General features: G+C 53.1%; 1 protein-coding gene across 1 annotated transcript; it reads right to left on the bottom strand.

Annotated features, from left to right (window-relative positions):
* Positions 1–6,785: 6,785 nt before the first annotated feature.
* Ankrd60 (ankyrin repeat domain 60) lies at positions 6,786–16,106 on the bottom strand (the record flags this gene model as incomplete). Its single annotated transcript, XM_021255159.2, has 4 exons — positions 6,786–7,935; positions 10,026–10,191; positions 11,657–11,787; positions 15,785–16,106. Coding segments are annotated over 4 exons (975 nt in total), but the record flags the coding sequence as incomplete, so codon positions are not given.
* Between the last annotated feature and the right edge of the window lie 685 nt (positions 16,107–16,791).

Raw genomic sequence — 16,791 nt, 5'->3', positions numbered from 1 at the left:
AAAGAGCAAAACAAATAAACAGATGACAAGCGACAGAGAGACAGACTTTGCGGAGATGGAAGGGGGCTTCGGATGGGGGATTGGAGGGAGAGGGAGAGAGAGGAAGTGGAAAGGCTCAAGATGTGATGTGTTGGGGCCAGGGATTTAGCTCAGTGGTTCTGCTGCCTGCCTCGAAAGTGCAAGGTCCCAAGTTCAATCCCTGGTACCAAAAAAATAAAAAATAAAGATGTGATATGTTTATGTACAGTGCCTCCCAACAATTGTATGTACAGCAGACTCTTGACTTAGGAACTTCATTCATTCTCAAGGGCTGGTTGTAACTCAAGTTGGTATTAAGTCAAGACTATTTTTCCCATAAGAAACAATGGAAATACCTATAATGCTTTCTGAACCTCCCAAAGTGCCCCTTAGCCAACCTCTTCATAATAAAAAAGGCTTGTATCGGGTGTGTAATTTACCAGAAACACCAATAATTTTCCTAGTGTACTCACCAAAAAATTATGCCTCATTTACCAGAAACAACAATTTCATGCGTGCTCACCATTCAAGTTGGCATCTTTGGCTTGCAGGAAGGGAGGACGAAAAGGAAGGTAACTATTGTTTGGAAGGAGAAGCCCTTCCATAAGCACATGAGGAATCTGGCTGTCTGGTGTCCTTTCTCTACTTGGGAGAGTCTGTAGCCCACTAGGACCTGCTTCTGGCTCACTAGGTCTCAACCCTCTCAGAACTAAAAACTGGTCTAAGGCTGTCTGTTGCTATCTTTAACACTGTTCTGTAGTATGATGTGACACTGTCATTAAGCAAGTGAATGCAACAATGGGCTTTTTCTCTGTCTGGGTGGATCTTTTCTACAAATGTTTATAGCTCTGTCCATTTTTGCAGTATTTCCTGTATTTCAGAAGAACTTTGCTGCACGGACTGTTGATGCTCCCCCTCCTCTTCAGAGAGCTCCTCAGCTGCCATACTCTGTTGCTCAGCTGGAAGTTCCTGAAGTTCCTCTGTAGACAGTTCCTCTGAGAGTTCCTCCACCACTTCCTCAGCATCACCACTGTCTACCTGCGAGCCTGTGGACTCTGCTATAATAATAGAGTCATCAACCACAGGGTCGACTGAAGGCTCGGGCTCCTCTACACAGCCTTCAACATCTCTCTCCTGTGTGATTTTAGGCCACATTTTCTTCCGGGCAGACCTCAGTGTCCTTAGAGAGACCCTGGCCCAGGATTTCTCAGGTAACCCCACACAGGAAAGGATGTTGTCACGTTCCTTCCAGAACTCTTTAAGGGTTAAATCTGTATCTGAGACCATCTGGAAGCACAAGCAGCTAACATTCAGGTCATAACTCAAGACTTTGATTGTAAGTTAAAACTAAAATTCCAGTTATAACCTAAGTTGTTCGTATATGAGGCCAGTCGGAACTCAAGGGTCCAGTGGATTATGCGCTGCAAATACATGCTAATAAAAACACATATTTTAAAAAAGAGTCAGGCATCCTTTTGGATTCTACTTCGCCCACCCACCCACAGCCCGGGGCCTCACTGCTGCCCCTCCCCACATGTCACACCCTGGTCTGGCCGCTGTCCCCTCTCCCGGGACATAGCAAGCTCTTCTCCCCAGCCATTCCTGGTCAACTCCTTTCTCTTCAAGGCCAGAAGCTTCGTTTGGGTCTGTAGCTTCTGTCTCTGTCTGGGGTGGGAATAAAAATTACCTTACAGCATCGTTTCAAGAATCACATGAGGTATTTCATAGCATAGACAAAACCAGACCTATACATTTTTTAAATTATTTAAATATAATTCTGAAATCATATGTGAGATGGGCCAGGTGCAGCCTATAGAAAGCTGGGGAAGCTGGGAAATTGTAATTTGAAAAATACTGTAATTCCGAGATGTGCTCTTTTTTTATCTCAGCCCTTCTCTGCATGTGTGGCTTATATTTTCCTAGGAAAAATAATGGTGAGGACCTCGGGCTTCAAAATACCTAAAATAGCCAGTTCTGTCTTTCTCGCTGCAGCTGCTACCCAGGCCCCAAGCTGAGGGATAAGGTCACTAATTAAAATGTTCATTAGAGTTGGGGGGAAATCCTAGGGTTTTTTCCAAGTGCAGTTTACCTCTAAAGCTGGCTACCTTGAGACCATAACATGTGCGCCCCAGAGGAAGACTTTGAAGACAAAGTTTTTAAGTCTTTATACTACGAATTTTATGTGAAAATGTTATCCACATAGTTACATGTTTTTAAGCATATTTTAAGTTGTGCAAAGATCGAGACAGCACAAAATAAACAAGAGTGGGAAATCCCCTGGATGTAAAGAAGAAGAGAGAATTAAGGAACGCCGCACGATCCACAATTTGGGCCAGGGTTGGTGGAGGTCTGAAGTTGACACCAGAGCAACTTTCTGCCTCTGTGAGTTGATCTGCGATCTCACAGCGCCACCTGGTGGCCACCGTGCCGCCCGGCTGCGACAGCTGTGCTCAACAGCTCCACCTGGCGGGAGCTGACCCCGGGCCGACCCCGGGAGCGTTTGCTTCCTGAATCTGGAACTGAGAGCGCGAGAAAGCGCTCGGGGCCCCGGGGGCGTCCTGGCGGCGCTGGGGCTCTTTTCGGGGTCCAGGAGGAGGTGCCCCGGGGTCCGAGCCCTCCCGTCCACCCTGCATTCTGTACTGCCTGTGCCGCCCAGCCAGCCACGCCTTCTCCAGGTGGGCTCGGGGCCGGGTGCTTTGAGAACAGGTGAGGCCGTTTTCCGCTTTGCGAGTGGGGAAGAAGAGGGAGCCGCCGACCGCACAGCCCCAGCGCTGCGGCCTGCCCACAAAGAGGCGTGGAGAAGGAGCTTGCAGGCTCTCAGCCCCGCAGAAGGAGCTGGACCCGGCAGGGACCTGGCCGCACCACGACCTGGGGCCATCATCCCCACTCTGCCACCTCGGTGTTTTGTGTCCTGGGCGAGCTGCTGGCCTTCTCTGAGCCTGTTTCCTCAATGACAAACGGGTGTGGAACAGAACTCGGCTCAGTGCCGCTGAGGACCCGTGTTCCTGGGGCCTTGTTAGGAAAGCAGAATCTCAGGCTCTGCCCCAGACCCCCTGAACTGAGACTCTAAGGGTGGCAGGGCCAGCAATCCACATAACAAGCCCTCTCCCTTCCCATACTGCTTGAGCCTGTCCACCTTCCAGGGTCACTGGAAAGGACCGGAAGATGCTCCGTGGGTGTCTGCTCTGACTGCAACTCGGGAACTCCTGGAGGGGTCTTTTTCCTTCCTTTCCTTTTTTACACTGTTTTTCCAAAAGGAAGAGATGCTGTTAAACATCAAGTAAATTGTGGAGTATTACTCAGCCATGAAAAAGGAATGAAGTTCTGAGATGCTGTATTGTGGGTAACCCTCAAGACATTATGCTAAGAGTCAGATACAAGAGGCCACAGAGTACATAGTTCAACTTCTGTGAAATGTCCAGAAAGTGCAAGTCCATATTGACAGAGGTGGACTAACAATCATTTAGGGGTGGAGGAAAACTGCGAGGGATGACTGTGGATGGAACAGAGGTTTTATTGGGGACCAGGATTTAGCTCAGTTGCACTGCACCCGCAAGCACGAGGTCCTGAGTTAGATCCCCAGTACCAAAACAAAAAAGAAAGAAAGAAAAGAGGTTTTATTGGGGGGAGGTAATAAAAACATTCAGGAAGTAGGCAGGGTGCTGGGTGCATGAGATTGTGAATATACTAAATGTCAGGAATGGTAAAGTTTATGTGCATTTCCCCACTGTGCAAAAGGCCACCTGGCACCTTGCACAGCTCACGGGTGTATAAACCCCACCTGGCCCTGCAACAAGCAATGCTAGGAGTTTGGGGATTCCTTTGACATCGGTCTTCACGCTCTAATATGTACATGTAGGCATTTACTGGGTTCACCTCCTTTGAAAAGCATAGCTCGATGAGCACACACATCTCCTATGAAACTTGGAGTGATTCCTCACATGCACCCCTCGCGTTGGCCCCTGGCCTCAGTCATTTCTTTTTCTTTTTCTTTCTTTTTTTTGGTACTGGGGATCAAACTCAAGACCTTGCGCTTTTGAGTTGGGCACTGGAAACACTGAGCTAAATGCCCGGCCTCAGTCATTTCTTAATAGCTGCCCAGCATGCCCCCCGCATCCCCCTGCTGGGGTCTTGTCACCTTGAGCGGCTGTCCGGAACATGAGTTGACATGTCCTGTTACAGGCAGGGCTCCGTCTCTATCTCTATTGGGTGATTTACAAAAGTGAGGTGGCAGGCTCTCTGACCCGGAGTCGTCCCTCAGGGACCCCTGGGCTCCCTTTGCAGGGTTGGGACCCTGCCCCAACCCACATGCGCACCCTACCCGGCCTGGCTGTCACCGGGATCCATCATTTTTCCACTTGTGAATTGAAAATCTCATTGCAGAGGGGATGCTTTGTGATTCTCTGACAGGCCAGGTGGTGGAGCGCTTTGCCAACGCTTGGGCCAGTGACGGGAACGCAGGTCCCCTGGAGGTGTCCTAAGACCCTCACTGCTCCCCGGAGAGCGCGTGTGAGCCCACGTGCCCACCCTGCAACCATTTCTGGGGTCCAGGCAGACATGCTCACTTGTGAGGCCCGCCGCCGAGCCCGCTCTTGAGTTTTCCGAGTGGAGCAGTCTGCAGCCCCGCTGACATTTGGGATGAACACAAACATCAGTGTTTTTCTAAATGTTAATGGGTTTCTGTGCCCTCTGCTGGATGCTTCTGCAGTCAGTGCACAGTGTGGAGGCAGAGCCCGGTGACGAATTTTCCTCTTCCCGGGAGCTTGTTTTCCTCTGCTGCGGGACTGGCCCTGGAGTTTCAAGATCAGAACGTACTTTTGAGCACGCTGCTGAGAGAGCCCTCTACTTACTATTGAAATCAGCAAGTTTAAGGGAAATTGCTTACCCCTCACTTCGGGAATTACTGGTTCTAGACGGAGACTCATGTAGAAGAGTTTACGGGGCTCTCTGGAAGCAGGGGGTGCATTGATTCCCAGAGAGTAAACACTTCAAGCGGATTAAGTGGTGGTGGTTAGAACAATGACAGCGGCTACCATTTTTCAAGTCTGTCCAGTACCAGGCACTCCTTCCCTCCAGTGACAACAGGGGGCAGATTTATTATCCGAATATGACACAGGAGGAAACTGGGACCTGAGAGGTGCCAGTGCTTGGCCAATGGCAGAGGAGAACTGGAGGGCTGGGGATTTAGCTCAGTGGTTCTGGCGCCTGCCTTGCAAGCGCGAGGTCCCAAGTTCGATCCCCAGTACCAAAAAAAAAAAACTACATACAGAGGAGAACTCGGAGCCGGAGCTGCTGGACTGCAATGCCAGGCCTTTCCCACGGCATGGCGGGCTCGGGCCATGGGTGTGCTGGTCCGTGGGAGATGGCTGGCAGCCCTAGGGACACACAACTGTCCCACCACGGACTAAGAAGGAGCCTATTTAGTGCTCAAGAAGCACTGTTGCTCACAGAAGTCTGCCCTCACTGTGCATCTGAAGGTGCTGGACACGAACTTGCTCTATGTTGATAATAAAGGCATTGAGAGCAATTTGAAAGGGGTTCCAGGATAACTTAATGCAGGGTAAGCAGTACCACAGTCCTGAGGGGCCACCCAAAGGATGCCCTCTCTGTGCTGAAAGGACCCCCGGGGGGCGAAGCTGCACCGGCCGGGGTGCATCCAGGCCTGTGCAGAGGGAGGAACAGTGGCAGCAGCCCTGCCCTGCACTATACCCCGCTAAGGAGAGAAGGCAAAGTGCTGACGGCCCCGGGGGAGCCCAGGACCCCGGTGTTCAGAGGTCCAGAGAGGCCGCATGTGGGGCAGCCAGTGCAGCACACAGCACCTTCCATACCAACATCTCTCTCAGAAAATAGCTCCAAAAGAGCGTAACACATCAGCTGCTTACAACCCCAGGCTTCTGTGTTTCTGAGCAGAGTGTGTAACGGTGACAGTGATCCTTTAAGAGTTTGCGATGACATGATCAGCCTGCTGGCGCGGTCGTGGTAAGTCTGCCACTGTGGCTGTGTGAGACACAGGCTGAGTTCCACAGATACAGTGCTGAGGGAGGAGGGTTGGATTGTTGATTGTTGCTTTTGCTTTTACCGTGCTGAGGCTGCAATGCAGGACCCAGCATGTGCTAGGCAAGTGTTCTCCCACTGAGCTACACCCCAGACCCCAGGTGCTAGGAGTGTGTTCCAATGCCCTGCGCACGCTTAACTCACCAGTGTCTACCTGAATCAGGGGCGTGTGCACATGCAGTGCTCGCCCCGAGTTGTGTGTCCAAGTGCCAGGCTCTTGGCTCTCCCAACAAAGAGCAGAGCTGTGCTCATGGCAGACACACGACCAGGACTGATGCCCCCGGTTAAGTTAAAGGGTGCCCACATCACCCGGCACCTGCTCATTAGCTGCATGAACCAGCCTGCCGGCTTGGACTGTTTAATATCTGCCTACTGACATTGGATCACATCCACCTGCCAAAGGCAGGATCTCAGTTTTGACATCATTGATGCCGAACTATTTTTTTTCCTACTATTTGTCAAACAGGTTGCTGAGCTGGGCATAGCCACGTAGACCGTGAGAGACATCGTCCACACAGATCTCACTTGCTATGACAGCAGGAAATACGGCCCAGGAATTTAAAAGCTGAATCTGGTTACGAGGACGTAAGTCAGAATGAAGGGCAGCAGGGTTCATGTCACTCCCACCACGTGATGGGCGGAGTGCCCCCCTGAAGGCACCTTTGCCTCAAATCCGGACCCCGGAAGATGTCAGGACACGGCGTCAGGGGCCATACGGGTCACCCCACAGGGCCAGGCTGTGAGCCACCCCTGGGGAACTGGGGTTGTGCCTGGCACTTCTCCAAGGAAGCACATCAAGTGTGACTGCACAGCAGTCCCACGGGAGAGCTCCTCGCCATCTGTGGCTCAGCTTTCAGCTGCAGCTGGGCCCAGCCCTCTCCCTCCCGGCAAGTGGCCCTGGCCCAAGGTTTTGTGTGACCGCCTAAGTTCGGTATAGAGGCTGGCGCTGGTCTGCCCGAGGGAAAGCCGGGCAGGAAAAAGAGCCCATGGGCGCACTGCTTGGGGACAACAGGAAGAGGGGCCACCTGACACCAGCAAGTCGCCCGGCAGCCAGGGTGACAAGGGCCCTTCAGAAGAACCTCAGCCCCCACGTCATTATGTAAGTCCATCTCTCCAAGGTGGCCCAGCCAAACTTCTGGAACATTACCAGCCACGGGAGCCTTTCATTCTCCGTTTCACCACTGGAGCTCCCAGCCCACTCTGCAGGACCTGCCAACATCTGCAGCACTTGTTTTGTGCAGTAACAATAGTGCTATTATCATTATTGTTATTACTCGTGTTATGCTGCTGCATTAGACAGGCTCCAGAAGGGAGAGAAGGTAACTGGTTTCCCATCACCCCTAACAGTGTGATTGGACACAATGTACAAATAGCTTAGAATTAACGCCAGGCATCAGCGGTGAGGTCTGTAACAAATGACTGAATGAACACAAACACCTCTTTCATCAACACCTCCTGAAGAATGGCAAACAGGAGAGCACACGTGTGTCTCAGAGGAGCTGTTTTCCTACTCTGATGAGCAGCGGGGGCCGGGCTCTGGAAAGGCAGACTTTTGGGGGGAGCTGTTTTGGGGTCCCCGCGCAGCCCGACCCAGAGCTGCCTGTCTGAAGAACCTCCTCACGGTCAGTTCGCTGGGGCCCTTTACCCCCGACCTGGCCATCCAGTGCAGGAGGAACATGTGTCGCTCCCTCTGCTGGTGTTGCAGGCGGCGGGCCAGGGCGATGGGTGTCTCCCCGTGGGCGTCCCTGTCGAGGATGGAGGCCCCGTGCTCCAGCAGGAGTGTGATGCAGTCCAGGCGGCCCATGGCTGAGGCCACGTGCAGGGCCGTCCTGCCCACTGGGGACCTGCGGCGGCAGCTGGCTCCTGGGAGACAAGAGAATGGCTTGGGCCGTGCTGGCCGGGAGCCTTCAGAGACACTCAGGGAGCCGGGCGTGGGGGCGCACACCTGGAACCCCAGCACTCTGGGAGGCTGAGACAGGAGCATACCGAGTCTGAGCCCAGCCTGGGCAATTTAGCGACTTAGTGCAACCTTTGCCAAAATTCTAAAAAGGGCTGAGGATGTAGCTCAGTGGGAAGGTCCTGGGTCCGATATTAATCTTCCCCTTTCTCACTCCAGCACTGCCACTTCCATGCTTTTCCTCCTCCACCCCAGCTCCAATTACACCTGCCTCTATCCACCCTTCAATGTACCCTGCTCAGCATCCTCCCCAGGCCCTTTCCACCTGCTGTTCTCATTGCAAACAACAATCTCACCTCCCCCCATAATGCTTACCCTCCTTTCAGTTTCATTCACTTTCTCTTCCTTAGCTCCCCCTCCCCGTGACACAGGCTGTGTGAACTCAAAGACTCCCTGCGTCTTCCCACACACCCCCCCATGTGATGGGCCGTGGAGTTATTTGGAATAAATTGCTGGCTTCCCCTCATCAGCTCCACCAGGACAGAAACACGGTTGTTTTGATCACTGAGGTTCTCATCCAGGGCATGCAGCCCGGGGCTGGAGAGGACAGGCTCTGGACAAGGAGAAGGCAGAGAGCCAGCCACCTGCTCCTGCACGGGTCTCACTCCGACCGAATCCCTCACTGCCTCCAAAGACAGACGTGCCTGTGACAGGTGGCCAGTGTGGACTTGTTGCGCTGAATCGCATCCTGGGTAACAAATATCACAACACGGAAAACAAAGCAATTCAATTACATTCAACTGACATTTCAGGAGCCAGGCTTTATAAGCTATGGCTGGTTGGTGAGGTAAAGTTTTAAATAGGCTCTCAGAATCCACCACCGGCCACAGATCTCCTCCCAAGCGGCGCCTGCGGAGGACGGTAAACTTCGCAAAGCCACCTGTCATTTTAAACCAGTGCCTTCAAATACATCACAGTTCCATCAGAGTGGAAATGACTTTTCATGAGCTTAGAGGACTGCTGGCCTGTGGAAAGCCCATATTTCATCTTCCAATGGGAGAGGAGCGGAAATGCAGTGGAGGAAGCGGAGAACAGCGGTGTCACCCTTACCCACTCAGAGGTTGCTGGGCCTGCAGGTGGCACCTGAGCTGCCCCCGTGCTGTGGGTGGGAAGCAGCAAGATGGCAGAGAGGGGCAGGGCAGGAAAACAGGCGGGAGAGGGGTGTCAGACCAAACTCCGAGGCGGCCTGGGCTGTCTGCAACTACTGTCTGCTTGGTTTAATGCCTTTGTTGTTCATACTGTGGATTGAACCCAGGGCCTTTGCACTGAACTACATCCCTAGCACTTTTTTTTCTTAAGACAGTTTGCTAAGTCGCTAAGTTGCCCAGGCTTGGCTCAAACATTCAGTCCCCCTGCCTCAGCCCCTCAGAGTGCTGGGACTACAGTGTGCGCCACCGTGCCCAGCTATTCTCTATTGTTTTTGAATGGTCTGCATTCTTAGTGGGTACCATTCCCCCAACGTATCCCACATGCAGAGAGAATAAAGGCTGCTCCCCACTCCGGAAGCTCACACAAAGTACTTTAGTTCAGAGACGGTGCTGGCTAAGGCTTCTGTTTCTACCGCCAGAGACAGAGTTGCCCTGTAGCGGAGATGGGGTGAGAAGGGCTTGGGACATCTGTTTGCTTAGGAAGTGATCAGAAGAGGAGGAGAAAAGGAGACCTGACAGCTTACCCACCACCTTCAGAGCCGTGCTGGCCTGGAGCTGGGCCTGTTTGGACCAGGGCAGAATTCCAACAGCATGAGATGCTCCTGGCAGCCAAGCCAGGAGACCCTGTGGCTGCTCTGTGTGGCTTGGTGTCCTGCCTCTTCTAGAGGCGTGGTACACAGCAGGCCATGGCCGCTGACTGGTGCACGCTAAAGACACATTCCCGGACAGTGCCCAGATGGGGCAGGGGCTCAGCAGGGACCCTGCCTAGGGGGCGACAAGATTCAGGTCAGGAAACCACTGCAGAAGAGACCGGGAAGAGACAGCATTCCCCCAGCTTTGACAGTTACCATGTTCTAGAAGGTACCACACAGCATCTAAATGACCTCTGTGGGAGGTGATGTACAGCACCACAAAGGCCCTCTGAGATGTCCACTGCCTCCACTTGTTGCCCTCAAGATGGCTGGAATTCGCAGTTCGGTAGAAAGAATCTTCAGTGATCCCGAGACAGGACAGCTGGGCAAAAGAATCACAGTGCATTTATTCCCGGGAGTGCAGGTTATTCTAGAAAGCAAGGTGGAAGAGGCTAGAGGCTGAGGGGGCTTGCTGGGGAGGGGGCCTGCGTGAGCTCACACCAAGTCTCAGTCTGTGGTGGGGGGGGGAGAGGCATAAACCCTAATGCTCAATGGAGAGATCGGTGAAGGACATGCCGGTTCCATCAGTCAGGCTGGGGAGGCAGAAGGGTGTTCCTGTCAATGTTTGGAAGAGAGAAAATGGCTCTGGTGGTGCCCAGGGGCAGGTCATGGCCCTTCATGGGGACATCAGCAGCCCCGGGGAGGAGGTCAGGAGGAAGGGGCGTCTTCCTGAGACAGTGGGGTCCAGCCTGATCTGTTTTTGTGGCCACTGTCCCTGTTGCCTTTTGGAATACTGCACTCACTCACAGATGAACTAAGCAAGGGAGGAAGGCTGTGGGATCCCACGAGGAGGAACTGTGCCCCGGATGTTGGGGTCCGGTGTGGGGCAGCGGGAAGAACTGAAGGGGTGCGGAGGCAGGAAAAAGGGGATGCAGTTCTGACTCGGGACACCGGACAGGAGGGAACACCCCCCCCCCCCCCGCATGCAGAGCCAGAGCCAGAGCCAGAAAGCCAGAGGCCCAGGCTGAGCCACGGGTGGGAGAGGCGAGGAGGCCAGGGCACTGAGAGCGGGGCGAAACGGAGAAAAAGCAGGGAAGGAACCGGAGAGTAGAACGCGGGGCCAGGACACCAGCCGCTCCTGCCAAGGCCTGCTGCTTGGGATCCCAGAGGAGCTGTGGAGACCTGGCCCCGCCTCCCCAGCCACCCACCCCCTTTTCCCAGGCCGAACCCCAGGAGCCTCTGGCACCTGGCTTCCCTGACATCCTCCCTGCATGCATACTCCTCTTCCCTACAGCACCGCTTCTCTAGAAAGCATGCTGGCCAGGGCCTGGTCAGTGACTCATCTTTCCTGATGGGTAAACATCCTGGTTTTTATCCCCCTCCGTGTCCCACCCCAGAGCCCACAGAGAGCCCAGCAGGAGACCTGCAAACAGCAGATGCCTGCTGCTGTCCCAGGCCCTCCACTCCCTGGGATGGGGCAGACTCCTGTGTCTGTCACACCCAAAGCCAAGCTCGAGCTGCACTTCTCCAAATTATCTGGGGTTCTGAGCATTAAATTAGATTTTCAACTTTTTAGACTAACCACAGGAATCGAAAATGGGCTCCCTTCACTCTTGGCGGGGGGGGCGGGGGGTGAGGCGGTTTATAAACCATAAAGACACCCGGTAAACTCAGAAACCCGGAGGGAAAGGAGACACTTGGGGTGGGGCTTGACAATCCTAACAGGAACCCTTATCTTTTTTTTCCTGCTCTGAAGCCTTTACTCAAACATTCATAGCAGAGACTGATTTTCCCTCACAATTTATGGTTGCTTCATATAAAGTGCATTCAAAGAAGCATGAAAACACCTTACTGGGGTCTCCTTCCACTGCAGCCACAACCAGATCCATCCAACCATCATAGTGCCAGACACACAGAGAAAGAATACCCCCAGGCAGGATGTCCTGGGACTTTAGGGTGCTGTCGTCCAGTAAATCTCCTAAGGGGAACAAGTTTTCCTTTAACACAATTTGTGTATTACAGAAAAACTATTACATTGGTTATGAGATTATCTGACCTTTAATATCACAAAGGTAATTTTAGAATCTGGAACAAAAAAATCTTATTGTATGAGTCTGTTTGCCATCGTTAATGCTTTTTTAGAAAATTAATTTGGCTCAGCTCAAAGCTGGACCAAAAACAAAACAAAACAAAAAAACCAATGGCAACAATTTATAAAATTCTGTAATTATTAGCTTGTCCTGTTGTGAAAAAATACATGAGTCAGTAAAGTAATTTTCTGAGGTAAATTCTACAAATAGAACTACTTAAACTTGAAGTAACTATATAGTATGGACAAAGCACAATGTACTTACACAAGTTATATTGGTTCAACTAAAATCCCAACTCTGCTAAATGCTGCCATTAGCTGACCAAAGAGGTGACAGTGACCCCCCCAAAAATGGCCGGATAATTCAAATGATAGCCTATGGCAGTGTTTGTCAAGCGTGGCACTAGTGACATTTTGGACTAAATAATTCTGTGTCACCCCGCAAGACATTCCCCAGCTTCTCTGGCCTCTACACAGGGGAAGCCAACAGCACCTACTTGCAATTCTTACAGTCAAAATGGCTCCAGACATTGCCAATGGCCCCTGGAGGACAAGATGGTCGCAAAGCAGACCTACGGGGATGCAAGAAGTCACGGTTGACATTCTCCACCCCTGGATGTGGAGGGCCAGAGCTCCCGCGCCCGCCAGCGCCCAGCACGGTACAGCATTCTTGTGCGGGAGCAGGCTGAGTTTCCTCATACGTCCAGCACCCAGATTCTGGGGAAGACTGTCAAAAGCAGTGGAAGAGAATTATACAAGGAACATTTTAAGAAAGGGCACTTGTACCTAGCTTACCTTTGCTGGCACATACTCATTTTGGGGCACGGCCACCTGCAATCTTAAAGAGAACAATAGAATGTGCGTTTCTCGTAAGCAGTGGCAAACAAGAAACCTCAGATCTGCCCCGGCCGAATCACCATACGTTCTGCGGGGCGGAAGTCGTGAGTGTTCTCCTGACGATGGAAAGATTGCACTAGGCCTATGCACAAAGTACTCTAGTAATGACTGTGCTTGCGCTGAGCGAGGCATCCCTTCATCCCCAAGACAACCTCCCAAGGCCCGCGCACAGGGCCCGCCCAGCCGCTCCGGCTGACACGCCCCCTTCGGCACCACACGCTGTGCCCGGCTGTCCTGGCAGCATCTGGGTAGCTGAACCTCAGGAGGGTGGATGTAAACAGGATGCGGAATAGCAAATCTGTTCACAGGGTCCTATCTGTGGTTTGAAAGCAGGAGATAATCAGTAATTGGTCTAAAACAACTTGACTTCCTAACAACTGAAAATGCTGAGGGAAAGCTGGGTTTTCCTGAGGAACACAGCCAGGAAAGGCGGGTGAGCCCCTGGGAAGTTAGCGCACATCCGAGTTACAGATATGCAGCCTCTGCCTTGGGCCCAAGGACTCCTTATTGGCAGCTACATAAATGGTGGGAGTGGAGGGCGACCCTCACCCCCCTTAGATTTGTGCCTGGAAGGCTCACACACATCTCATTCGATCTTCCCTCTGCAACCTCTGAGGTGGCCAAAAGAGGTGTCAGCCGAATATTTACACAGTCCCGCCCAAATTTCTCCTCAGGACAAAATAGTACCTTTTCTCTCACCTGCCCGACACACACAGGAAAGGCTGCATAGCAGAGGTCGAGCTTCTAGCAGTTGCTAAGTGACTGCTAAGTGATAGCCTTGTGACATCAGTGCTCCATCACCCCATCTTTCTCTCCCTCTTAGCTTCCTTGAATTTATTGCTCAGCATAGGTCATCAGTGAAAATAAATGAACAGAAGGGGTCCAGACATTTATAGTTGGGGATACATAATTTTCAAATGGCTTGTTCAGGAATTCTTAGTCCTTAATGACTCACCTCATCCCTAACATGTTAAATACAAACTAGACTCAAGACACACTTCTTAATAAAGAAAGCCTCCAAAATGCCCAAGAGCCTCTTTTGAATACTCCTGTAGGAAAAGAAATGTCAGGAAAAATATTCGGCCTACTTGAAAGAGTGCAAAGAAAGGAGTTTTAGCATCCCCTGCCCATGTGGAGTTTCCTGAGTCAGGAATGACTCAGGAGGGAATGACCAGGAGGCTTCTAGTGGTGATGGGGCTCTGCTTCATGGACAGAAAACGGAGCCCAGGCAGGGCAGCGCCCCGGAGCTGGTGAGACAGGCTGCTTCCCGAGCTCTGTCTCTATCACTGCCTGGTCCCTGCACTACGTGCGCAGTCTCTCTGCAAGGCTGGGTGTTCGCATTCCGTGGAGCAGCCCAGAGATTTTTTTAAAATCTCTTTATTGTCTTTTGCATTGATTTCAACCAAGTGGGGAGATGATGGAGCCCAGGGGCTTTGATCCTCTTCTCATATCCTAAATGTCACAGCAAATTGGGGCAGGGAAAGCCACAGCCTCAGGGTGAGGGAAGGACACTGAGGGAGGGAGAAGAGGGAAGTTAGGGCCCTGGCCTCCCCTGGGCATCTCCCACATGAGATTTGCCTGGATAGGGGCCTTGGGGTCCCGATTTAGTGATGGCGAGCCACGGGTACTGGGCTCCAACTCAGTTAGGATAGCTCTGAGCTCCTGAGCAAGGACACATCTTAGAATTCTGGGTTCTGATATAAACTGGGCTCCTGCCAACATTGGGGATTCAGGGCTCTTCTTAAGGACAGAACTCACTCTGGACTTGGGGTTCTGATGGGAGCAAGGTTTGCTGCCTGTTTGGGGGTCCTGGTTTGGGAAGGGTCTGTTCTGGGATTTGGAGTTCTCGTATGGCCAGAACGTTTTTGGACTCAGGGTTCTCAGAGGCCTGGGTAGCACAGCCACTGAAGGCAGGGATCTGGCAAATCTGCCTTGAGATTTGGAGTCCTCACAGTGATAGAATCTGCTCCAAGATTTGGGAGTCCTGATATAGGCGGGGTTTGGTCTAGAATTTCAGATTCTGGTGTGGGTATGTTCTGGCTAAAAGATTTGAGTTCCAAATACAAAGTTTGCTTTGAGTTCTGGGGTCCTGGCATGGGCCAAATCCTCGTTTTGAACCTTGACTTTCTTAATGGACATGATTGACTCAGTCATGGAATGTTAATGTAGACTGGTTTCCGTGGAGATTAGGGGTTCAGATATGGACAGGTTTGACTGAGTTTTGGGGTCCAGAGGGAGGGTTTGTTGTAAGATTTGATATCCTTACGTGGATTTGGTTCCTGGAGGATTCAGGGTTGTCAGGTAGAAGTGGGTTAGCCTGGAAATTTGGGGTTTGGTCTTGGGCGGGCTTGTTCCAGGTTTGGGGGTCCAGGTTTTGGGGAGTTGTGGCACCCTTGCATGGGCACAGATGGTTAGAGAAACCGGGTTTCTGTTGTCCACAAGCCCAGCACGGCCAGTTGGAGTCTGACAGGCTGGAGGAATTATGCACAGAAACTGGCACAGAGGGCTGTGAAGTCCGGCTTCAGGGTTCTGACTGGGCCAGGTCAGCCCTGGGTGTTAGGGTCCCACTGAGGACAGAGTTTGGTTCCAGTTTACAGTCTTACGTAAGCCTAGCTGGTTTGGGGATTTGGGTCCTTCAGGAAGGGATGGGGAACTTGAAGGCCGGTGGGGTGTCCTACTGTGGCTTTGAGATCTGGTGTTCTAGTATGAACAAGATTTGTGCCAAGCTGGTAGATGTCACCTAGTACAGAAAGGGTCTGCCTGCGGACCCAGGTCCTGCCCTGGACAAGGCTTGCTCTGAGATTCGGGGTCTAACGCAAACCCAGGGAGTCTGGGCTCTGGAAGTCCCTGTGTGGCCACAACCCTGATAGCTCTTCCACCTGGGCTTTCAAGGTGGCTGGAGTTTGCTTTGCCATCTGGGGTCCTCCCACAGAGGCAGGTCTAAGTGGTTTGCGGGAGCGCTCGCGAGGCGGGAACGGGTCGGGCACACCTTGGTCCAGGTATTGGAGGCGCTGGAGGTTGAAGGGGATGCCGGCCGCCAGGTCCAGGTCCTCTTTGAGTTCCCGCACGGTGATGTCGCTGAGGCAGTTCGCCAGTCGGAACATATCCCCGGTCTCCTCCAGCCTCATCCGCACGGAGAGGACGACGGGGACCAGGTCAGGCACGGCCTCCGGGGCGATGGCCAGCGGCTGGGTCCGCCCGCGTGCCCGGAGGCCTTCAAGGAGGGCGGCTGCACGGCCCGGGACACCCGTCCGCCCGCAGCCAGCTCGAGGGCACCGCCCACCCCTGCCACCCGCTGCATGGTCCGGGCATCATCCGCAGCTCAAGTGCGGTGGCCGCGCCTCATCGCCGCCCGCGCCCGGCCCGACTGTGACGCTCGGACCCGCGGGCCACCTCCGCACGCTCCAAGAGGTCCCCGCGCCTCCCCCACCATAGGTCCACCCCCGCGAGCGGCTGAACCCCAGCGAGGACAGGACGAGGACGAGTGTAGCCCGGGCGCACTGACGGTTTCCTGCCCGTGCCTGGGCCGCGCTGCGGAGGACAAAGGCCCGGCTGAGCGCGGGGCGGTTGAGCGAGGCAGACGCCTGGCGCTTGTTTCGGACCGAGCAGAGGACAGGGACAGCAGAGCCCGCGGCCGCTCCAACCCACGCCCGGCCCGGCCCAGCCCCTCTGCCCCCGCAGCTTGCAGCTTGCAGCGAGTTTGCTGCTGTGGGAAACCTGTTACCTCTTTTCCCCGTCTGTTTAAAATATAACCTTTGCACAGTTTAGGGCAAACCAGCTGGAGGAATTCTGCTCAAGATACTAAGTCGTGCGTAGTACAGAGGGCTGTTCTTATGAATGGTTCCAGCCCGAAGGGAAAAACCAACAGCGCAGAAACGAGATTCCTTCGCAGATCCGCTGGCACCAGGCGGCGATGAGCCTCCGTTCACATCTGCAAGCAGTATCAAACCCATCAGCTTAGAGAGGCGGGAGCGACCCTGGGGCGCCCTCGAGGCG

This window comes from Heterocephalus glaber, unplaced genomic scaffold (assembly GCF_053883595.1).
Source record: "Heterocephalus glaber isolate CG9 unplaced genomic scaffold, H.glaber_assembly_v1.0 deba00001673, whole genome shotgun sequence".
NCBI classification, from domain to species: domain Eukaryota; kingdom Metazoa; phylum Chordata; class Mammalia; order Rodentia; family Bathyergidae; genus Heterocephalus; species Heterocephalus glaber.
This window is presented reverse-complemented; position numbering and strand designations above follow the sequence as displayed.